Source organism: Trematomus bernacchii, unplaced genomic scaffold (assembly GCF_902827165.1).
Source record: "Trematomus bernacchii unplaced genomic scaffold, fTreBer1.1, whole genome shotgun sequence".
Taxonomy (NCBI): Eukaryota; Metazoa; Chordata; class Actinopteri; order Perciformes; family Nototheniidae; genus Trematomus; species Trematomus bernacchii.
The window spans coordinates 1,085,542-1,109,364 of NW_022987709.1; the positions used below are offsets into that span (position 1 = coordinate 1,085,542).

General features: G+C 41.2%; 2 protein-coding genes across 2 annotated transcripts; one reads left to right on the forward strand and one right to left on the reverse strand.

The window, feature by feature from the left end:
• The first annotated feature begins 3,042 nt into the window (after positions 1 to 3,042).
• smx5 lies at positions 3,043 to 8,821 on the forward strand. The gene is made up of 6 exons (XM_034140893.1): positions 3,043 to 3,048; positions 4,504 to 4,617; positions 4,805 to 4,872; positions 6,098 to 6,128; positions 6,251 to 6,310; positions 8,328 to 8,821. Exons 1-6 carry the CDS (start codon positions 3,043 to 3,045, stop codon positions 8,451 to 8,453), a joined length of 405 nt encoding a protein of 134 aa, XP_033996784.1. The 3' UTR covers positions 8,454 to 8,821.
• A 314-nt stretch (positions 8,822 to 9,135) lies between these two features.
• On the reverse strand, positions 9,136 to 16,659 carry bcl6aa (BCL6A transcription repressor a). The gene is made up of 9 exons (XM_034140934.1): positions 16,622 to 16,659; positions 14,413 to 14,584; positions 14,077 to 14,298; positions 13,039 to 13,989; positions 12,587 to 12,768; positions 11,712 to 11,879; positions 11,489 to 11,619; positions 10,544 to 10,681; positions 9,136 to 10,439 (listed from the first exon to the last, which is right to left on the reverse strand). Exons 1-9 carry the CDS (start codon positions 16,650 to 16,652, stop codon positions 10,296 to 10,298), a joined length of 2,139 nt encoding a protein of 712 aa, XP_033996825.1. The 5' UTR covers positions 16,653 to 16,659; the 3' UTR covers positions 9,136 to 10,295.
• Positions 16,660 to 23,823: the final 7,164 nt, after the last annotated feature.

A 23,823-nucleotide genomic window follows, 5' to 3' on the forward strand; every position in this document is an offset into this window, starting at 1 on the left:
TTCCTTTAAATTGAATATTTAAAATACAAATTAGCTAAATAAACACAATTACACAGCACTAAACAGCCAAATCGACAAACAACCGAGAACCTAAATAGTATGTAATTATATCTAAAACCACAAGACGTTAATTACCTGAACTCGATGCGCCATATTGTTTGTTGTGTGTTCTCTGTAAACCTCCATAGAGGTTTCTCAATACTCTAGTAATTTCCCCTCCTCGACTCCTATCCTCGACTTCTATCCTCGAGACTTAGGCTGCATCTCAGGTCGATTAAATTGAATCCTTGCGTCCCTCACTTGCGTCGTTTCCCTGCGTTTAGTCCCTCCCACCAGGGAAGCATGGAGAGACGCAAGGAAACCACGAGAAGCAGGGAAATGAGTTTTAAGAGCAATGGGACGTCCTTTCCTCCGGAGCGTCACGTGAAGCGACGTCCGTTTGTGATGACACCGCACAGCTGATGTCTGACAGCAGCTCTGTCCCCGTTGTTTTCACACACACCCCCGCCTCTGTTAGTACACATTTACTGACATATACATTTGTATCATATGTTGTAGACCCAAATAACGCTACTCAAGATGGCGCAGACAAATCAACTTCCGGTGATACCAAGGACCGACGACCGAGGAAATGAAAATAGTCGACCTGAGACGCAGCCTTAGTACCGCCCACAGGAGATGCAAGCGGAGGACTGAGGAGGGGAACCGAGGAGAGAGGAGCAGGCGGTTGGTTAGAGAAATGAGAACTCCTCTCCTCTGAGCGGTCATTTTAAAGAGACGTCCATTAATGATGACAGGAGGCACAGCAGCACTCTGGGTGTTTCTCAATCGCGAGTACGCTTGCTTGGTAGCACATGTCTGCCGAGCATCTTGCTTCAGAAGCGAGTCAAGAATACTTCCTGGCATTCGGAAAACGAAGAGTGGAACACGCTAGCAAGTGTGCAGGTGTGCGTCATATGAGAGGCCCCGCCTTACATCTTCCGCCACAGATTTGGGGAAATTGGTCCGTGCGCAAAGCATTGTGGGGATTTTAAGACCACGGAGTCTACTCATGTGCAGCCTCGATATTTCTCCAAACGGAGTACGCCGGGCTCGGTAGATTTCCAAGTATGCTGGAGATTGGAACAGTACTTCGGCGGCACTCGATGACGTAGTATGCTTGAAATAGTGGCTCTGAAGCAGCTTTACTCGCGATTGAGAAACACCCACCGTCTGATGGTTCATGACCACTTATATATTTACTTTTAATTAATTGACAGTGCGGTATAATGAGACAATAACAGGCTACAGATGCGGACATATACACACACATATATTTATATAAATATATACAATTTCAGAATCAAACAAGTATGAGAGCACTCTCATAATAACGTAACACAATCAGAGACCCCCCCCCCCCTCTCTCTGGTCGCTGCAATGTGGAATTGAAATTACGGGCCAAAAGTTGTATTTACAAGTATTAAAAGTAAGCATAGGACACCAAACCAACTGAGACCTGTCTGTCTGCCGCATCTACGCACTGTACAACACACACACCTACACACTGTACCACACACACACCTACACACTGTACCACACACACACACACCTACACACTGTACCACACACACACCTACACACTGTACCACACACACCTACACACTGTGCCACACACACACACCTACACACTGTACCACACGCACACCTACACACTGTACCACACACACACACACCTACACACTGTACCACACACACACCTACACACTGTGCCACACACACACACCTACACACTGTACCACACACACACACACCTACACACTGTACCACACACACCTACACACTGTACCACACACACACACACCTACACACTGTACCACACACACTCCTACACACTGTACCACACACACACCTACACACTGTACCACACACACACCTACACACTGTACCACACACACCTACACACTGTGCCACACACACACACCTACACACTGTACCACACATACCTACAGCTCCTAAAGCATCATCAGGCTACAGCCGTTGTGTATTTTATTATGTGAAGCACTAAATGGTCTTAGAAAAATATGGACTCTTTGTTTGTAGATATCTACTAAACTAAAGCATACAAATACAGAGAGTAATGTAGGCCTGTTATACTGAGTGATATCTATTATACACACTGCTCTGCTTTCTGCACGGACCTCACAGAATGAGGGCAGAAGCGTTGGAAGAAGCTTCCAAAGCCGCTGTGTGGACGGGCCGCTCAACGCTTCTGCCCATTCACTTTGAATGTGGTGACGTCACGATTCGCCGAACTGCATTGTGGGAGCAAAGCGTAGCTTTTCTCGCGGTGCTCGCTGCAAAAGTAGAGCAATGTTCTACTTTTGAAGCTGAGGCGGAGGCGTCAGCCAATCAAATCCCGCGTATGCAAATCTGACAGTTCAAGCGCTAGCCAATCAAACCGCGTGTATGCTGAGAGAGCCAGACCGCAGTTCATTTCCTCATATGCCAAAAAATGGAGGAGAAAATAATCGTAGCGGTAGGGAATCACCCGGTGCTTTCAGTCCCTGTTCACCTACCGGGATACAAACCGGAGGAGCCAGGCATGGAGGGAGGTGGCAGAGACAGTGGGTGAAACTGGTAGGTTTTCGCCTGTTTGGGGAGTTTATATCCAGTGTACTTCGTTTGAATGGACAGCTAGCAGGCATAGACAGTATGTAGCCAGCATGGAATGTTGCGTAAAATAGCACCATAGACATTAATGTTCATCATATAAAGTGTGACATGTAAAACCTTTTATGCAATTGACAGCAGAGATTCATGTGATTGGTTGTTGGTCGCGTTGCTCGCGTAAACTCCCCAAGCTCAAGACACGCCCACCGCCAAGCGGCAATGCACGCCGCCGTGTGTAGGCGGCGTTACTGATTGGTTGTTGGTCGCGTTGCTCGCGTTAACTCCCCAAGCTCAAGACACGCCCACCGCCAAGCGGCAACGCACGCCGCCGTGTGTAGGCGGCGTAGCCCCGCAGTCATCTGGTTCGACCTGACTATGGCGTGTAGTGATATGTCGGTTAAGTAATACAAGACAGAATGATATGATGATCTCCGCGCTACAGCTGCTCCGTGCATGCATGCAGTGACATGTAATATCCAAGGATTAGAGACTGTTGGATGCTGCTGTTTTGAGCATTGCAATATATTTATTTTCACTATGTTATTTATTTATGATTATCCTTGGGCTCAGCAAAGATTTGATGTCAGCTGTTGCTGTTTTTTTTTCTATAGTTAATACTGAAATAGAGCCCTGCTGTTTTGTCAGGGCCTTTTCTTTAAATATAATTTTAAAATGTCGATACAGTAGCCCCTTTTTTTAAATGTCTATGCTTAAGTTTTTATAGGTGTTGCTATCTGCTTTGTGTAGTGTGGTTCTACAAGCAAGTCTGTGCATTCATTGGGTGGTATCAGAGAGATACAAGGGTCTGTAAATGCAATGAAAACAATTGGCCACAGCAAATAATTGATATTAAACATGTAATTTTTACTTTTGAATACTTCAGTACAAAGGATGTATTGAATAATTTAAGTGATATGTGTACACATATAAATCATTAGTCAAAACAGGGCTACATTTGATTGAATTATAAAAGGTATAATATGTGGTAAACTGAAGAGCCGTTTGGGAGCCGAAAGAGCCGGCTCTTCTTGGTGAGCCGAGCCAAATGATCCGGCTCACCAAGAAGAGCCGGAATTCCCATCACTAATGGCGTGACTGACCCGAGCCTCGTCGTTCTGATAGCTCCGCCCCTTCGCTCCAACCCCCCTCCCTCCCATGGATGTATAATAGCTCCCTCCCCCACATCTACAGGTGAAAATTACTTTTGCAACACATTCATCACAAGAAGTGTAGCAAAAGTCAAGGCCGCAGATTCGTCGATTTATAGTGTCTGCCACAGAGCAGATTTGTGAAGTTGTAATGACTGATTTGAGAGGTTGTAATAACCAAGTTGCAGTTGTAATGGAAAATATATTTTAAAAATATATTTTTTTCTACAAGTGAACATTTCATCACTAAGTTCATTTTTTTTCACACAAGCTCAGATTTATTTTCTGCAAGAACTCACATCAGGTTTTACACGCTCTCGCATTTTACATTTTGCACCATATCTACCTTCATAGTTATCTTGCCTCGCTTCTGAAGCAAGACGCTTGGAAGACATGTGCTACCAAGCGTACTTGTAAACACCCTGAGAATCTCTCTCTCTCTCTCTCTCTCTCTCTCTCTCTCTCTCTAGAGCGCTCTAGGATCCTCTGATATCTCTCATCTCTCTCTATCTATCTCTCTCATCTCTCTCTCTCTCTCTATACTCTCTCTTCTCTCGATATCTCTAATCTATATGAGCTATACTCTCTCTTTCTCTCTCCCTCTCTCTCTCTCCTTCTCTAATCTCGATCTCTCTCTATATCGATCTCTATCTTCTCTCTCTCTCTCTCTCTCTCTCTCTCTCTCTCTCTCTCTCTCTCTCAGCGCACATCTGGCGCCCCCGCGCGGCGCTCACCCTCCTCCGTCGTAGCAATATCACGCGGGGTGAAACGTCATCAACACCAGACGCACATCCAGAACACACCATTAGCAATAATGGCAAGTATCCCAATGTAAACGTATGAATGTGTTTCCAGTTTTTCAAAATGTTTTGTGTAAATGCTTAGTGCAGTACTCACGGCTCTATTATCGCTTCTTTAGTGTTTTTCGCTAAATATGGGCAGCCTTCGTCGTGCTCGACAGTTAGCTCGATGCTAACATTAGCTGCATGTCTTTGTGTTTGCAGCTCTTCTACTCGTTCTTCAAGTCGCTGGTGGGGAAGGATGTGGTTGTGGAGCTCAAAAACGACCTGAGGTTAGTTCTGTTCGATTAGGCCGAAAAACGGAGTAACACTGTTTGAATTTGCCTCCACTGTATGAAGCTGACTGTGCTGTACAATGCAGGGGGTGGAGATGGAAACCAATTCAGTTCTAGATTGACCTAATATCAGGGGACCGAGTGTGAACATTATTCTTACTTGTCATTGAAGTGAGGTTATTGTAAACATCAGTAGAAACAGCTAACACTCAAATGCAGTGGGGTTATTATGGATGTAAGCAGAATTGCACGATGTATTGTACTTGAGTAGAAGTAGAAGTACTCAAATCTTGTACTTGAGTAACCAGAGTGTAGGAATACTCTTTTACGAGTAAAAGTACTGCATTCAAAATGTCACTCAAGTAAAAGTAGAAAAGTATTAGCATCAAAATATGTAAATACCAAAAGTAGTCATTGTGCAGATTGGTCCATTTCAGAATAATATATATGTTTTATAATGATTGATCATTAAAGTGTTCTCAAAGCTGGTAAAGGTGCAGCTAGTTTGAATGACTTTGTATACTGCAGGGTAGCTTGTGAATTTACTCCAGGTGGAACTAAAGTCTGATTTAACACTTGATTATATTTCACATCATTCATCCACATCTGTAAAGTAACTAAAGGTATTAAATACATGTTGTGGAGTAAAAGTACACCATTTACCTCTGAACTATTGTGGAGTATAAATTAGGGCTGCTCAATTTTTTCGCAATTACGATTTTGGCTTGCAACGATTATGAAAACAACATAATCGAAATAAAACGATTATTATTATTTTTTTAATTATTTATTTAAAAAGAAAAAACATTATATATTTTTGTATTGGTTTTTCAATTGAATTATACTTAAAGTTCAGGGTAATCAACTGTTAAAAACATACTACACATTTTTCTTTTTCAATAAATTGATGTTTTCAAAGTAAATGGATAATCGTTTTTAATAATCGTGATATCAATTATTGACCCAAATAATCGAGATTATGATTTTTGCCATAATCGAGCAGCCCTAGTATAAGTACAGTAGCATATAATAGAAATACTCAAGTAAAGTACAAGTACCCCACAATGATACTTAGGTACAGTACTTAAGTAGATGTACTTTGTTACTTTCCACCTCAGGGTATAACTAGCTATACATTCCACCAAATCTATATTTATTCAGCTTCGCTTGCACTTTCGCGATAACGGCATAACAATTAATTTCCTAACATCTCTCTTTTCAGTATCTGCGGAACACTTCATTCCGTTGACCAGGTTTGGAAATAATCATTTATTTTCTAATATGAAAACAAAGCCATTCCACCTGCTCCAATGTTTATCTGACTGCATAGACTTGTAATCTTCTGATGTCACATTTCTCTGTTTGTGTGTTTTAGTACTTGAACATTAAGCTCACAGACATCAGCGTCACTGATCCAGAGAAATATCCACACATGGTGAGTGTATCCGTCTGATCATTCAGTGTCATTTCAGCTTTGAAGACACGTCAGTCCTAAAACTCTACTGTTCACTTTGAGATCCTGGATGTTATGGCCATATTTACCAGCTCGAAAAAATGTAAATTATATATATTAAAGGTGGGGTAGGTAATTTTGGAGAAACCAGCTCCAGTGCGCTAGAATTTGAAAATACACAGCCGGAAAAAATCTGCCACTTCCTTACAGAGCCCCTCCTCCAACACACACGAACGCGCACATGACCAATGAGGGCACGAGATAAGTTTGTGCACAGCCATCCAGTTATTTTAGCCGGGCCTGCTAAAATGATTGGTCGTGCTTTTTACAGTACTCCGGCTTCCACAGATGACATTTTGTTATGGATTTTTTGTCAAAGCACTTAAAGGGCCCATGTCATGCTTTTCCGGTTATTACCCGTCCCCTTGTGTGTTATGAAGGTTTTTATGCATGTAAACGGTGTGCAGAGTCAAAACCCTCAAAGTACACCCTGTAGCGAGTAAAACTCTAACACAGAAAATACCTCCCCAAAACGCCTCGTTGGAGATACGTCATTGTCCATTTGATTCTTCCATTTCGTTCCGGGTACGGCATGATGTCATGCCGTACCCGGAACGAAATGGACCAATCCGTGGAGCCGTTACGTTACGTCCGCGGAGCCGTTACGTTAAGCCCCCGCTGATTGGTCCAAATTGACCAATCCACGGACTTCCTCACACACACACATCTGTGTGCAGGGAGCAGGCAGCTCAGCTGATTTCTCCTCCCTGGCTGCAGGCTGATAACAGACAATTGGGATCGCGGCGAAATTCTCTCTGCAGACCCATTCTCACAGCGTTTATCAACCTTTTTCTTGCTCAATATCAAGACACACTTATTGTTTTTACTTCGGCTGTGACTTTGTGTGTGCTCAGCATGAGTTTGGCTGTGTTTGGCTGTGTATCGCTAACAAGGAAACAACACCTCCACGGAGCTCAGCGTGATTCACAACGTCCCTGACCAATCAGAGCACACTGTGCTCACAGGGAGGCTGGGGGCTGGAGCTATTGGAGCTACAACGAGCCGTTAAAGGCAGAGAGTGAAATTCAGTGAATACACGTAGTTTACAGAGATGCTGTATGAGAAACCAATGTGAGTTTGGAAAAATGCACAGTATAAATCTATTCTAGTAGACCTCAACAATGGAAATGGATCAGTGGAAATGGCCATGACATGGGCCCTTTAAAGATATTCATTCCTATCGGGATGTTAAGAGCATTCCATGGAATATAACAAAAAGTGTATCTCGAGCCGGTTTCTCAAACTTACCTACCCCACCTTTAAAGGTGGGGTATGTAATTTATTTCAGAAACACTTTTTGTTATATTCCATGGAATGCTCTTAACATCCCGATAGCAATGAATATATTAAACGCTTTGACAATAAATACATACAAAAAAAATCATCTGTGGAAGCCGTAGCGCTGTAAAAAGCACGACCAATCATTTTAGCCGGCCTGGCTAAAATAACTGGATGGCCTACCTGCCTGTCAGCCTTCCATCTGTGCACAAACTTATCTCGTGCCCTCATTGGTCATGTGCGCGTTCGTGTGTGTTGGAGGAGGGGCTCTGTGGCAGATTTTTTCCGGTTGTGTATTTTCAAATTCTAGCGCACTCGAGCTGGTTTCTCAAATTACCTACCCCACCTTTAATACATTAATAATAAACGTAAAATTGTTTTGTCACCTCGATAATTCATAACTTACCCAACCTCTATAAGAATTGCTTATTAACATCCTCAAGTCAGAATAAAAGGATAATTTTTGTTATTATAATTAATATTGTTTATTATACCTCAAATGTGAATGTAAAGCCAATAAAACTTGTGTTTTATTAATAAAATGAGTGATGGAAAAATAATAACAAATACAATCTGATCAAATATAATCAGGCAGCGTCTGTGTCACTTTGAAAGACAACCATGTTCAAACTCTGCTGTGTTCGATTTGTGCTCTGCTCAGCTGTCAGTGAAAAACTGTTTCATCCGTGGGTCTGTGGTCCGGTACGTGCAGCTGCCCGCTGATGAGGTGGACACGCAGCTCCTGCAGGACGCGGCGCGGAAAGAAGCCATGCAGCAGAAGCAATGAGTGACCCAAGGGGTGGAAGTGTGGGGTGGTGTGGGGGGGGGGCTGAATAATGAGTAGTTTTGAGTTCAGGTCATTTTAAAGATGATCCGTTTGTGCAGCTCTTGTAAACGGAGCATTATTGGTAATTTTCCTGTATTTTCAAATGGAACTTAATAGTATTTCTGACACGGATAATTCATCATTTGTAAACAGTCATTTTTGGATTGGTCTTTGTTTTGTTTAAAAGAAAAATAATTAAAATGTTGAGCCCAGTAGAGGTAAAGATCTGTTGAAGTGTTTCTGTTGCATACAAGCTCTGTTTATCTTATCTTAAATGATGACTTTGTTTTTTTATGCCACTTCGAAATAAAAAAGCTATTTTATTTACATATTGAAATGATTGTCGTTAATTCTACATGTAACAAGTGATACAAATGTTGGTTTTGGGCTCTTAAGGATTACAGCCAGAATTTTCCTTGAGCTGCGATCATGCAAGGTTATTTAGTAAATTACTGCATTTATGGGAAATAAAAATGAAAATCCCATGACCTCATTGCTAGTTATCCAAATCAGTGTATATAAATATTTATTTAAGATGTTGCATATTTGTCCTGAAGTTATATTGTAGCTACCTAACACTATTCCTGAACAGATTGTCCCTGTATATCCAGTCCTTTCTCCTTGTAACATGACTAAATCAGTCTGTGGTTAGTACATAGAAATCCAATACCTTTATTTTACATTCATACATCTATAACATTGTACAATAAGTTTAATGCAGTTAAAAAAGCCCAATCCAAAAACAAATCCTGAAGATTAACAATGATGAATTTATGTTTTACGATTGGTGACAAGCATTTAAAAATATACACTCACAAACACACGGGGTATGAGGACGAGTGGCGTCCTTGAGTTGTACCTTTATAGAGCTGTGCTGAACCGAGGGATTCAGACAGAGAAAGGCACATTGAATACACAGTGTACAAAACAGAAATGTTGACACGTACACAACCTTACTGTAGGATCTAGAACAATGACCAAAAACTGTAAACCTTCACTTATGGAAAACGAATGAACAAAAACTAAAGTCACATCTATACAAATACATTTAAAGCAAAATATTTTCTTGGTCATAACAAAGCAGAACCTTGAAATGCATTTCAACACCTAGATTGGCTCTGCCAGCAGAGAGCAATCCCACAGATATAATTACACAATATGTCACAATATTTATGCAGTTGCCCACTTCATGTGCTCCGACAACTGGTAGGAGAACCTCATGCAGAACCTCATCAGACAGCAGCTTCAGCTGATATGTTTTAGATTAAATCTAATTACAATGTCTCCCCCCTCTTTACATGAAAATGGCAACTTGAAATGGTGCAACATGTACGTACATCTACATAAAAATGTATAGACAACCCTATACAGCCGCAAATCTCGGATTCTTAAAATATATGTACCACCCGTCAATCAAAAATGTTCAATACTTTCAGAAAAGTAAGTTCTCTGATATAAAATACTGTATTTTAAAAAGCAAATTGTTTACATTCCATCCAACAAAATAAAGCTTTATATACGTACCTTCAAAGCTTAGAAACACTCCCAACATACATATATATTTATATGTATATATATATATATATATATATATATATTCTATATAGAAACAATAAAGTGACTAAGATGCCATAAGTGGCTCTACGTTCACATGTAGTGGAAACCCGTTTAGAATGGCGTACAAAGCCAATGTATTTGTCTAATGAACACAGTGTGGCACTACAATTGTGGATGATTGTACGAGTTGGGGTCTCAATGCCAAGGTCAAGATTGCCTCCTCTGAAACGGGCCTCTTCTTCCCGCTCAGCACGCCTTGGTCAGGTCAGTGGGCATGTTGGGCGTGGTCATGCGGTACTGGATCTTCGTGTTAGTGATGGCGCCGTGCTTCTGTCGGAGATGCAACCGTAGCTGACTCTTGTGGCGGAAGTGCAAGTTGCATTTCTCACACTGAAAAGGGAAGCGGCGTAACATTATTTAGGATGTTTTTACAGAGGCAATATTATTGTTTGATTTAGTAACTTTAAAGTAGTGAAAAGAGTGCGTGGACCTACGTGATAGGGCTTTTCTCCTGTGTGAATGCGCAGGTGGCTCTTCAGCGTCTGCAGGTGACGGAAGCGTGTTCCACAGATCTCACAGGGATATGGCTTCTCCCCCGTGTGGATCAACACATGGGCACGGAGATGAGCAACCTGAAACACAAACAAAACACATGAGGATTGCAACAAACAAGTAATTTGCTAGATTATTTGTATGGTTCATAAAAAGTCAGAACATAGAAAATAAAATTGTCCATCCCAGTTCCTCAAAGTTCAGAGCAAATAATGTCCACATTTGAAAGGCTAAAACAGCGTTCAAGCACAATCAATTGATTATCAAAATACTTTACCATTATTTTTTTTGTCGATCTACTACTTGTTGCAGGTCTAAAATCAAATCAAGTTTAATTTATATAGCACCTTTCATACACAGCTGTAACACAAAGTGCTTCGCCAAAACACATCAATTCACAAATAGAAACAATATTACCTCCCCCTTCCCAGTTAATAATCAGTGTAACACATAGCTTTGCGATTAAAACATTAATCTACCTATCTATATATGCATGCATATACACTTCATATACATACATACATACATGAAGAATAAAAGAGAAAAATACAATTCAGTAAAAAGCTCAATTAAAAAAGGTAGGTCTTTAGTTTGCTCTTATAAGTACGAACGCTCTCTGCTGAACCTCATAAATCAAACTATCTGACTGATCACAACAATGCAAACTATTATCGGGGAATGAGTTAGACTTTGATGAAACTTTTCATTCAGTCAACGTATTTGAATCAATTGTAAAACTAAATAAAAACACACTTAAGGTAGCTCTTCACTGTAATTATGGCTATTTTTGTAAAGCTGAAAATGACTAAACCCTCTCAGAGTGCTATTAGCCCAAACACAATAGAGAGAAAATGTTTTATATAGAGCCGTCTCTGTAGTTTTTTTACCTGTACGAAACGAGCTCCACACGTCTCACATTTGTATGGCTTCTCTCCTGAGTGGATGCGAGCGTGAGTCTTGAGGTTTGCTGGTCTGTTAAACTGAGCACCGCAGATATTACAGCGATACGGCTTCTCTCCTGAGGAAAAGAAATCAGAGGGTGGAAATGGTTAGCATTCAGCAGCAGGGGGAGCGTGGACTTTACCAGACAATAGAAGATCTGTGATGTACCGGTGTGGACGGTCTTGTGGCTGGCGAGGTTGCCCTTGTAGCGGAAGGCGGCCTGGCAGCGGTCACACTTGTAGGGCTTGTCGCTGTGCACCTGGAGCATATGTTGCTTCAGCGCCTCGTCTTCAGCGAACTTGGAGTCGCACTCGTTACAGAAGAATGTGCCGTTTTCTGTCCGGGGGAAACCGTAGCAAAGGTTACCTCTAGTCAGGTTTGGGGAATAACGGACTACATGTAACAGCATTACGTAATCAGGATACAAAAAAAGTAACCGATGCCCTTACGGTTACATTAAGAAAAGACATGATCACATTACTGTTAATTTTTTTTACTGGGGATTAGAATGCATCAATGAATTATAGGTAGACATCTTGCCGGAATGTTCTTTTTGGTTTTCATTTAGGCTACTTTCATTCTCTTTTTTTAAAGCAGTAGGTGGACACCTGATTTATTCAAAACAAAAATGCTGCTTGCTTTTAATTCATAAATTAAACTAAAACACTTTTTGAAAGCTCTACCATTCTGTAGGTATAGCCTAAGTTTAAGAGGACACATCTTTACTAAATATCTTGGTTAGGTTGTAGCCTATTGTTCTGTTGTCTCTAATACACTGAAGTAAAAACATTATTCATATTTCCTCTCTTTTTTTTTAAATTTATTTGCATTGCATTTGATGTTGAGGTAATCCAACAGTAATGGAAAGTAATTAGGTTACATTACTTTTATATTGTGATACTAAGAAAATGTTAAAATGTTTTACAGGTAACTATTAATTGTAAACATTTTTAAAGTAACCTTCCCAACCCTGCCTCTAGTCCTTACAAAGTTATTGATTTATAACGCTTGTCACTGTATTCAATTGGATGCGTGTATCTCACCACAGCTGGAGTCGGAGTACTCTGAGTGCAGCTCTGCCATGTCCTCAGCTAGCCGGGACCTGGGGGTGTTGGGACAGACCTCCGAGTGCTGCGGGGAGGGGGTGCCGCAGGTCGAGCAGTTCAGGCGGCTCAAGTAGTGCGGAGCGTGGCTGTCCCCGTTCCTCAGCGACCCCTCCAGTGCACTAACACACAAAACAAGTACTTCATGTCAGGCATAAAAAAAAGACTGTAAAAATCATATATTACAATATATTCAATTCAAATGTACTTGCAAAATAAAGTTTCTAAAAGTGAATGCCCAAAAATGCTCAAACACAGCAAATAAAAATGAATGGATCATAAAACTCGTATAAAATATATACACAAGCTTTACCTATAAATCCTCACAGCATGCCATAGAACTTGATGAACATGTTCTTGTTGTACTGCGTACCGTGTGTCTGAGCGCTCACCTGCTGATGATGTTGTTGAGGCGGCTGGCCTGCGGCACAGGAAGCTCCTCGCTGTGGTCGCTGCTCCTGCTCGTGGCTTGAGGGTCCAGGTTCTCTGAGTCGCTGGGGTGGAGGTAGGGTAGCAGACCCAGACGCTGAGGGGACCGGAGCCCCACCTCGTCTTCCTTGGCGCTCTGATTCAGCACGATGAACTTGTACTTCTTCCAGTTGCGGGATTTGGTCTCCTGCGCGCCTTGCGGAGCCTGCACTGTGGCAGCCTGGGAGAGCGTGGCATTCTTGCTGCTGCTGGACTCTGTTGGCGAGTTGGGCTGGCAGTCTGATTTGAGGGGGCTCTGCGGGCTGCTCATGAGGCTCTTGCGCCCAGTGGAGGAGATTCCCAGCGGGTAGTGCTGATGGATCAGGTCTTCCTCTGCCTGAGGAACGTGATCTTTCCCTGACTCTCTGTGGTGCTCAAGGGTCAACACAGGAAACGCGCGCTTCCTTGCGCCATGGGTGATAGACTGGCTGACCCCCTCGTGGCTCTCCTTCCGCATCTCGTTGTCTCTGCCTACCTCCCTGGAAGCGTAGGTGGTGGAGTGAATAATGCTGGAGGAGCTGGTGCCAAGTGCTCGGCTGTATTCTGCCCTGATGATATTGGCGCTGTCATGCGGAGAACAATGCTTATGGTGGATACCACTCTTAGAGAGGTCAGCAAAAGCGTTTTTGGCATCAGTCAGCTTGCAGAGAGGGAAAGGGAATCCTGGCATGGGAAACTGCCCATAGAGATGGTAGTTGCTGGGGGTGCTGACCCCACTGAACATGTTTGAACCGTAGGGCCTCCCATCCCTGAACGGATTTACCCGGCTGTGCAAACTGTCAACAACATCATGGGGCCGGTAAGCATGGACATCCTGAGGTAGCACCAAGGGACTGATCAGAAACTCATCTCTCGGCAGCTTGGCGGAGGGATCACTGAGAAAAGAATGAGAAGGGGAATAAACACAACACATGCTGATAACGAGGAATTTTACCTACGTAAAGCAACCTCATTCTGCCAACCTGGATTTGATGAATCTGTGGCAGGTGTCCACCACATGGTCCATCTGCAGGTAGATGGCTGTGTTCATGATGGCCATGATCAGACTCTCCTTTAGTGTGAGACGGGAGGTGTACATGAACTCCAGCAGGATGGCGAAGCCCTCTGGGTCCACCTTGGGATCCAGACTGATGGCGTTAAGGTTGCACTTGTGGGAGTCAGTAAAGATGGTGTAAAACAACCCACTGTAGCCATGAAAAAAGAGAAATACACACAATATCAGTCAAGATCACAGGATCAGTCATTTCATCTTTAAACTACAGAAGAAAAATGTGCCTCACTTGGCCCAAATAACACACCTGCAAGCCATGAGAACCGTCTTGTGCGCACGAAACTGCTGCCTGTTCACCAGGATGGTGACGTCTGTGAGGATATCTCTGCTGCGCAGCCGGTTCAGGTTCAGCAGAACGTCGCTTGCATGGCGTGTGAATTGTATGCAGCTGTCTGCTGCACAAGCCATTTTGTCAAATTCTGCAAAAAACAAACATACAGATATTTTCAGATTAAATTAGTGCCTCAAATTCACAACTCACCCAGCTGTCTCAATAAGGAAAAATAGGTTACTTTAAGTGAATTCAATGGGCTAAAGTTATTTATGATGTTCATCATGAGGTCTGTCAGACTGAAACAGTTACATCCCTTCCTCCAGAAGGCGGCGCCATTTATTAAATAAACCAGGTCTCGAGGTCTCTCCTCTTCCCTGTGTCTCTTCTTAAACCACTGGTTGACAAGTTAATATAACCAATGAAGATGAAAAGCATGCATCATATTCTAACAGAGTAAAGAGAAGATTTATGATATAAAACAGTAATAACTTGTTTTACTATTACAACGTTTGGTAAATACAAAAGTAATGACCGCGTTGATTTAACTTAAATAGGCCTAGTTCATATTTCAGAAAATAAACAGAATGTAATGTAAGGATTTTTAAAAAATCCGTTAGCAGGGAATGTCATTTTCGAGCCTGAGACCTAAAAAACAGGCTCAGGGCTTAAGAGGTTAACCTCAAAAATCCAATAAGCACAAACGTGATCGGTCCATAGTTGTGCGAGTGCTTTCTGACGGAGAAAAGTTTTCCGCGCGGCGGTGTGGGGTCTCGTCTCACTCAGTCCACATTAACAAGCTGATGATATTTTATAAAATAGTTTAAGGAACCACTTTAGATATACGGTAATTGAAAACTTTTTTACACACAAAATAACACGCAAATGTTTAATTTCAAACGCAATGTCCTCACCATGACTGCAGTTTAAAAGCGCTCCGGTCAGACCTCAGTGCTCTCTCCCATTAACAATATGCTGTTATGCATTTCTAGGTCAATTACTTTGAGGGTGTAAAAACTATTTATTAACTCAATAGGGCAGAATTGGCTCTATAGAAAGCACGCGGTTTCATGACAGTATTTTCAATTCAATGTGACTTCTGTAACTGGACACGTCCGAAAATAGGAGCAGAACAGCACGCAGCCTAAATATCATTTGATCAAAAGATAGAGAACTATGACCTCCAGCCAGTGGTAAACAAGCAGGAATGTTGTAGTAACAATTAACTACATTTCCAAGGAAGTTATGAGGAGCGAATGCAGCTTTAACTGCCGTCAATCTGCCCCATCAGTTTGTTAATTAATATAACATCGTTTTTCAGCAAAGTAGTAAGACCCCACTTGAATTTCATTTCATTTTATGAGCCACACTTTGACTAATTGTAACTGCTCCTTAGCCTTAAAACTATAAACCGAAACTCTGAGTCCGTGACAGACATGAGGCAACACTGCAGGAAAGTTGAAGCCCACTCTGAAACATGTCACTGTATTCTGAGGACTGCGTGCCAAGCAGCGCAGGGTCTCAGTGGAAACACAAGTTAGCGCGACTACGTGTATCGTAGGAAAAACACACACCCATCAACACTTATGTTTCCGCTAAGAAGTGACGGTAACAGAAGCACTTGTTCGGCGCAGCCTTTGCGCTTCACTAAAGTGAAACTGTGTTGAACCTGAGGCTGCCATGCTGCCGGCAGAGAGAGTCTGACAGCGCCGTGTTGACACTTGAGAGTAAAGTAGCGTTAAAGCACGCGCATTAACAGCTGAGGCTGACACCGCTAACTGTCCACCCGAGAACCATGTAGCCTAAGCCTACTACACCCCGGGCAATGGGTAGCCTATCCACCGCTCTATATCCTATTTGTAGTTATCTAAACTAAGCGTTATGACAGCCTAACAGCATGACTGTGTTGGAGCGGCATGGGGAGCTCCGGCGGAGGGACACGCTGTCTACCCCGCCGGTTCATCCCCGGTCAGCCTGGTCTGTTAGAGCCGTGCTGTCACTGCACGAGCCTCTCAGAGTTTCCTCCGCTCTGTTCAAACTGCCAGCGGACACAGTCACACAGCGCAGGCTTCACAAACACATAAACAGCACAAATTGACAAATAGCTCTGTCTAAAGCACCAGCATTACACAGTTGATAACCACTTCGCGCCAAATTAGAGGGAAAAAGGAATTTAAAAAATCACCTGGTAGCGCTTTCCTAGAAACTTCTTGCATCACCACTTCTAAGAACCCCAGTTCTAAGAATCAGACGAGCTCAATTCTCGGAATTTGAGCCCGAGACCGTACCACTTTCTCGTGGCAGGGGTGGGACGCCCTTTTCTCTTGTGGTAAAAACAACGCATTTCCAAAGCCGTTATTTGAACGCTTTTAGCTAATTATGCTTTTTACAGTAAACACGAGTTAGATGCAATGTTACAATGAGCATAAAAATCTGACTTATTTTGTAAAATAAGGCAACGAATTGTTTCATAGTGATCAAACTACCCCTGCTCTTGGTTGAGTCCACAGTTACAGGACGTCAAGCCGGCGACGTCACGAGTACCCAGCCCCCGAAATTCTCAGAACTAATTCATATTCCATGATTTAAGCAATGTGTCGTTTGGTGGCCTTTCGTCGCATTTAACACAAAGACAGCCCCTACTATACATTGAGCATACTGACAGACATCTTCATTAGACCCACGCGGACAGGTCGATGTGACAAGCGTGCTGTTCTTCTTTTCTTTTTTAGCCAGATTTCCTGCAGGTATGCTGACTTTATATATGGAGAATGCTGCAAAGCACCGGGGTTTGTTGTAAAAGGAACGATTTAATATGTTTAATTTGTAAGTGTCCTTTGGGTGTGTGGATTTGATTGTTAAGCGGTTTGGTGTTTCAGTAAATGTTAGAATGCATCGTCAGATTGGCACTTACAAGTGTTATTATATTCTCATCTTCGCATATTAACAGTGCGTGTCATTAGGATAAAGATGACATCGTAGGTGCGATATATACAGGTATATATGAACTTAATTATATAGAAAACTTGTTGCATCACCAATATACGTTGAATGAAATCGTGCCTTGATTATTATATTGAATCAGCCATACGCGCTTGATGGTATAACTGTTCATTCCATGGCTTAATAAATAGTCCTGTTGTGACATTTTCTTGGTCTTTTTTGTATATGCTTTTGAAAATTGGACTACTAAACATAGTTTAGAAAGCCTCGTGTTGTGTTGACGGCTGTCTGTTGTTTTGGAAATGTTTGCTCCTTGAAATGATTATTAAGATTGGAATTTGAAATTGCCCCTGTCAGATGATGTGCACACTTACAGCGAAAACAATGCCAACGCAAAGTGAACGTTGCATTGCTGTGATTTTTCCCACAATTGAATTTAAAAGTGTTCTCCCTGTTGCATCATTTCTCAGAGTTGAGGGAGAATAAACAGCCTTTCTTTTTCAGCTTACTGGTGTTTTGTTTTATACATGCTTCTTAGTGTGAAAAGTAGAAGGCAGGATTGTTTCTATTAAATGATGGCATGGTCAAGAAGTTGAACTATTTTTCTTTCCTGCGTTGGGATGAAAACTGTGTGTGTAACTGGTGTGAAGTATTGTTTTGACCAGTTTATTGATAGTATATGGTGCATTGTTAGGGGATGCAAGCATCTGAAATGTTGTAGTCATTTCATGATTCGTGTCAGTGGCTCACCTTGGAAACTTTGTTTGTGGTGATTCCAAACCTCTCCGTCTTTTCTCATCCCGTTCACCCCTTGGCACAGAAGGAGCATCTGCTGAGCTGATAATACATAACAAAAACATATAGGTTACAGTGTACACTCAATCATGTACTCTCCTTTCTAAATGTATCAATTATCTTCAGTAGTTTTAATGTTACAAAATAACACAGGTGGTTGGATCAAAACTCTCTGGTGGCATTATATCAATTCTATATTTATAGGATAAAGTCAATATTCATATCATTGTACAGAACAGCATACAAAGACTGAAGCTTATTAATGATAATAAGTTGCATATCCCTTACTCGAACATAACCTTTTCATCTGTATTGGATTTGTATTTAATTTGGTAAATATCCACAGTGGTCCTTTAAATACCTCCTTGTCAACATTATATATTTGATCAAGTCTTTGAGGATTATTATGTAAATCATGGTCTAATACTTTTCTTTTGATGAAGACAAGATTAAGTTTTTAACTCTAATGTAAAAATGCTTTTCTAATTTTCGACACACATTTTTCTGAGTAATTAAAATATATACTTTATAAGAGTGGCATTACATGAGGTTAAATTAACATGAGTGAGAGTTGTGCAGTCAGTCACTGTGTTTCAGACGATTTTTCTTTTGTGTTTAACCCTTTATGTGACGCCACACTCCTGTAATGTAACCGACATTTCCCTGTGGATCGCCGAGCATCCGCCCATCTGGATCCGGCATCCCACTAAAAACACTCCAGGTGTTTACAAACCATTGGAAGGGAGGGGGGCAAAGTCTCCAAAAATAATTAAGACGCACGCTTTCACAGCAACCTCCGATTCAGCACTGCCAAATAAAGACTGTGTTGAGCTGCAAACAAAGAGCAGCGTCAACTTTATTTCAATCCACTTGGGGGATGTTTAAGGCGCTCCAGCACAGTTATGCATAATGCACGGCCGTAAAGCATCCAGGAGTTAGGAGAGAGATGTGTAATTTACCAGAGCCCCATGCTGTGCCCGGCTATAGAAGGATGAGATCATTACTGCAAATCCTTGGCAAACTTTAACTCAACCAATTCCTAGCAGAAAATAAATGACCCACTTACAGAGGACAGAGAAAGAGTGCAGGGTAGCTGATCAATATCTAAACTGATAGGAACGACACACACATTGTCACATTATGAACAGGGTATCTCCATAATGAAACAGCGGGTCATGATGTTGGGGTCTCTTTGTCAAGGCGGCGCAGAAACAAAGGGATCAGAGCAGGTTGTGACAGCGAGCCCAGGCCAGTAACAGCTGCACATAGAAAAAAAGCTTGTGACACAGTGTGAAACATCTCTGAGCCGTATCATTGCGTGCACTCGGCGCATGATAGGTCACTGAATAGAAATGCCCACTGACAAAAGCCCGAGGCCCGGAGGTTGCCTCACTTTCTTTTTTCTCATAAACTGCACACTTTTGTCTCGTTTCACAGCAAATTTCTGCCAACTTCAGTGTTCATTGTCAGCAAAGATGTGAGTGTGTGGAGTTTTGTTCTGAGAGGCATGATGCAACCCAGCTGTAACACCAAACAGATAATGCTGTTAGCTACAGAGCTCCTTTTTTAGTTCCCTTTCTTTAAAATAATTTATTTTTTATATTGTTAAGTTTCACTTTTTTAACTCTGTGCATCCCAGAAGAATTTTGTTCTTCTTTTGTCCATAACAAAGTCCCCCCCCCCCCGATTCCTACTGCAGGTCTGGATTGAGACACGGCTGCACGTCAATTCTTTACTAACATTTGTTCCAATAGTCTATGTTCTTACACATTTTCCTTAATCGTCAATTCTGTCTAGCATTGATAACAAATGACATGCATAATTGATAAAGTAAAGAACACACTTTGTAATAAATAGATCCACTTCAAAAAGATTTCCTGTGCCAGTTATGATGAGCACACTTTACTTGGAAGCTTTCCTCTTGCTTTTTAATGAACAGACAAACTGGTGAGTTGTTGACATGGAATCTTGTCTGTTTGCAACAATGCTGCTGCGGTGTGTGTCTGCACTCACACACTCCCACTGAAAGACGGCTTTCATCCCACTTGACAAGGTTAAACCAAACACACCCAGTCAGATTATCAGCAGCAGTGCGTAATTGAAATAGGAAGCTCACCCAAAGGACTCCCTTGATTGTATATATATGTTGATATACTTGTGAGTTTCTGGACTTTATATTCAATTGTTTCCCTCTTCCTGAATGCAAAAAGTGTTTAAGCACCGGTGATCAATGGAGAGGCTTGCTGCATAGGCTTTGTTAAAAGACTCTTTTTATTCTGCTTTATCCCTTATTTCAAAATGAAAATACACACTTAGTAAAAACTTTGGAGAATGTTTCTGTAGGATAACCTTGAGTTCAGCAGCCTGCCTCTGCGAGCTACATGCTAAGGTTGTAGTCGGAGCAGAGGCGTGTTTGTGGGCTAGAATTTCAATTTCTTTGTCAAATAAAAGCATGTAGATTCAGGACATTCTCAAGGCCAGCTGAGAGCGGCCAGGAATGCAGCCTGCAGAGCCCAACTTGATGGAATTTTCCACGCATACCAGAAACAGTCCCTCACCAGTGTGCCATCTGCTCGAGGATGGGTCAGTTACTTGCATAAACACAAAGAGATGCAAAGCAAAAGTGTGCAATAGCTACCATCTTTACAAATCAGATGTTGTTCTCTCACATGCCCAAACACACGGGAGTTTTAAGAGCAGGTGAGGAGGAGTTGTTAAGACTAACTTCAGCACAGATTAGTCTCAGAGCCGTGTCTGTGCTTGGTATTTAACAGAGGTATCCCCTCGTAGTGATAGGGAGCTTTAGTGCAGAGATTGAAAACGGTAAACAAGTGGCTCTTATTTCTTTGCACCACCCTCCATAATGATCCAATAAAAGTCCTCTCTGTGAATCAACCCCTTTCTGCTCTGAGTCACAACACCTTTCAGAACCGCGCTGCAGCTCTGCAGCTCCTCCTCCATCACTGCATGATTTGGTCTTTCTACAACTTTAGGGACGTACGTACTCCTGCGTGCTAATACACCCAAACTGTACAGGAGGGATTACTTTATTCATGTGCATGATAACAGAGTCAAAAATAATGGACAAATGGTTTTAATAGTTAGTTCAGTTTGAAATGAATAAACAGTTTTTATAAGGATATACAATTAAGTCAAAAACAGACCTAGTAGTTGGCTATATCACTTACATAATGTACATTTACTTGCATACTATACTCAAGCAAAGGTGGATAAAGTACTCAGATGTTTTACTTTAGTAAAAGTATAAAGAAACAGCAACTGAATATACTTAAAGTACTCAAAGACATTTTTTATTCTGCGAAATGGCACATTTCTGAATTCTTCTCAATTAATTACAGAAATTTTATGTATTAATTGTCACTTTTTAGTTGCAGCTGGTAAAGGTGAAGCTTATTTTATACTTTATATAGTGCAGATGGCTTGTGAATTTCCCTAAGGTATCAATCAAGGTTATCCTAACCTTAAATACATGATCAATTATTATATTTTGTATTATTATTCTGAAAGTAAAAACCTTTTTAATCCAAGATGTTTTATTGTAGCATTAGAGTATTTCTTCATGGGGATATTGAAAATGTTACTCCAGTAAAAGATCTCAGTAGTTATTTCACCTCTGTCTTAAAGTTATGCACAAATAATCAAATTGATATTTAATATGAAAAGAGAAACAGTTGAAATGATTAGCTTAAATTCATGAATAAATGGATAAAAGCTTCTGACACTTCGCTGGATGCTCAAAGAACGTGTCAAAAATATTCTCCTCACGCTGTGATCACTCTGACCGAGACAATGTCCAGTACTTTGGTGACGAAGAAAGAAAACGTCATTCCCACTCTGTGTGGAAACGGCCTCCAGTGGTTTTAAGGGTCTCAGATTACCAGAGTTATACGTACATAAATAAAACGCAGCACGCACACTGCGGAGATTTCATTTCAAGCTTGCAATTTGCTGTTTAGTCAATAAAGGTAGCATTTCTTCTGTATTTCCACTGTAGCGCTGGAATATTCCAATGTCAACATGTTGATGGTGACTTAAAGGCCACAAAACCAGTTTAATGTTGTGTGTGGCAGTATGTGAAGGACCGATTTGTCACTCTGTATAATGAATCTGAAACATGTCTATGCAATACAAACACACTTAAAATAGTTCATATCTGCTTATAGCACTGTATACTTATAGTTCTCAGCACCCATACATATTCATAATGCTTCATAACATTAATAATAACACATTTTAAAGCATTTTATAATGACTTATAAGGTCTGGTATCATGCTCATACTTAAACTGATCCTTTGTTTTGTGCATTTATTTGAGATGGACTTTTACATTTCAGTTACGTAATGTTTTCCCCCCAAAAACTGACTTCAAAAACGACTTCTACCATACCCTATTATTTCAGTCAAATTGAAAGTGTATGTGACTTTGGAGGAAGCTTTACATAAGGGAAATGTTTATGTCCATCATACAGCTGTGTCAAATGAGTTCTTAGTTTACTGTCTGATATTATCCGTTTGAGATTTTATTAAATTATATTGAAAGTGATTACCACTTATCTATAATCATATATAATTAAATATATTCATGAATTGAATATTCACGAGTGCTTATAACTGTAATAATACAGGGCTATTATAATGCATTACATACACAACCCTAGCCCAAATCAAGAAGGGAGAGCCATGAGAGTGCAGTCACAGTTAATGATTGGTTGTTGGGGGGGTTAACTGTTGCAGTTTCTCTCTTCAGCTGTATCATGTTCTCTGTGTTACATTTCCCTCCCTGCCAGGTCAGAGGAGTCTCTGGTCTACAGGTGTGTTAAACAGACTCACACACACATAGCTCTGGGCCATGCTTCAACAAGGAAACATGAAGCATTTAGCACATCCACCACCTCGGAAACTTCCTAAATGCATATATGTATTTCCTCACATTACAACATGAGAGGTCAAGTCCAAACGATGCTAAACAGGCAATGGTTGAGTTTTTCATGAGAGGAATCTGGCCCTCAGTGCCAGAGATCCTCATCAAACAGCCTCCAGCCTATAGGTGTATTTTCATGTCAGCTTTTTTGCTTTCCTCCAGCCAGAGCAGTAAATGGAATTAATCCATCATGGAAACATGGGATTGGGAAGATGAAAGCCATCCCACCGAGCTCCACAACTCAGCTGCTTCACAAACGTAAACTCTGGGTACTGACATGGATTCAGGAAGAGATGACTCAAACATTTATTAATGAAATATCAAGGAAAACATATGCATGATGCAGTAATGAAATGCACATGTCCATTTCGATTTATAATTGTTCTCTTTTCCCTTTGTTATCCAATTTATGAATAATATTTGTTACTTTGTTAGCTATTATTTTTGATCAAAAATCTTTTTATTGCGTTTCGACAATGCATTAACAGTGTTTGTCATTTAGAGATGGAAAGCTAAATATATGCATACAGCTCTGTACTGATTGTATGTACAAAGACAAAAAAGAATTAGAAAGAACACAAACAAACAATAACAACGACTAAAGTAATCCCCTACATTCACTGCCAGTGAGCCTCATACACACGATTTCTCATACACACGATTTCTCATACACACGATTTCTCATACACACGATTTCTCAAACACAC

Excerpts from the sequence above, each read along its gene's own strand:
- smx5 (XM_034140893.1), top strand. Across the intron at positions 4,873-6,097 it reads GAGCTCAAAAACGACCTGAG|TATCTGCGGAACACTTCATT; the intron begins GTTAGTTCTGTT and ends CTCTCTTTTCAG. Across the intron at positions 6,129-6,250 it reads CACTTCATTCCGTTGACCAG|TACTTGAACATTAAGCTCAC; the intron begins GTTTGGAAATAA and ends TGTGTGTTTTAG.
- bcl6aa (XM_034140934.1), bottom strand. The coding sequence starts at position 16,652 with ATGCAAGAAGTTTCTAGGAAAGCGCTACCAG. Across the intron at positions 14,299-14,412 it reads ACGGTTCTCATGGCTTGCAG|TGGGTTGTTTTACACCATCT; the intron begins GTGTGTTATTTG and ends TCATGGCTACAG. Across the intron at positions 10,682-11,488 it reads GTGGAGCTCGTTTCGTACAG|GTTGCTCATCTCCGTGCCCA; the intron begins GTAAAAAAACTA and ends TTTGTGTTTCAG.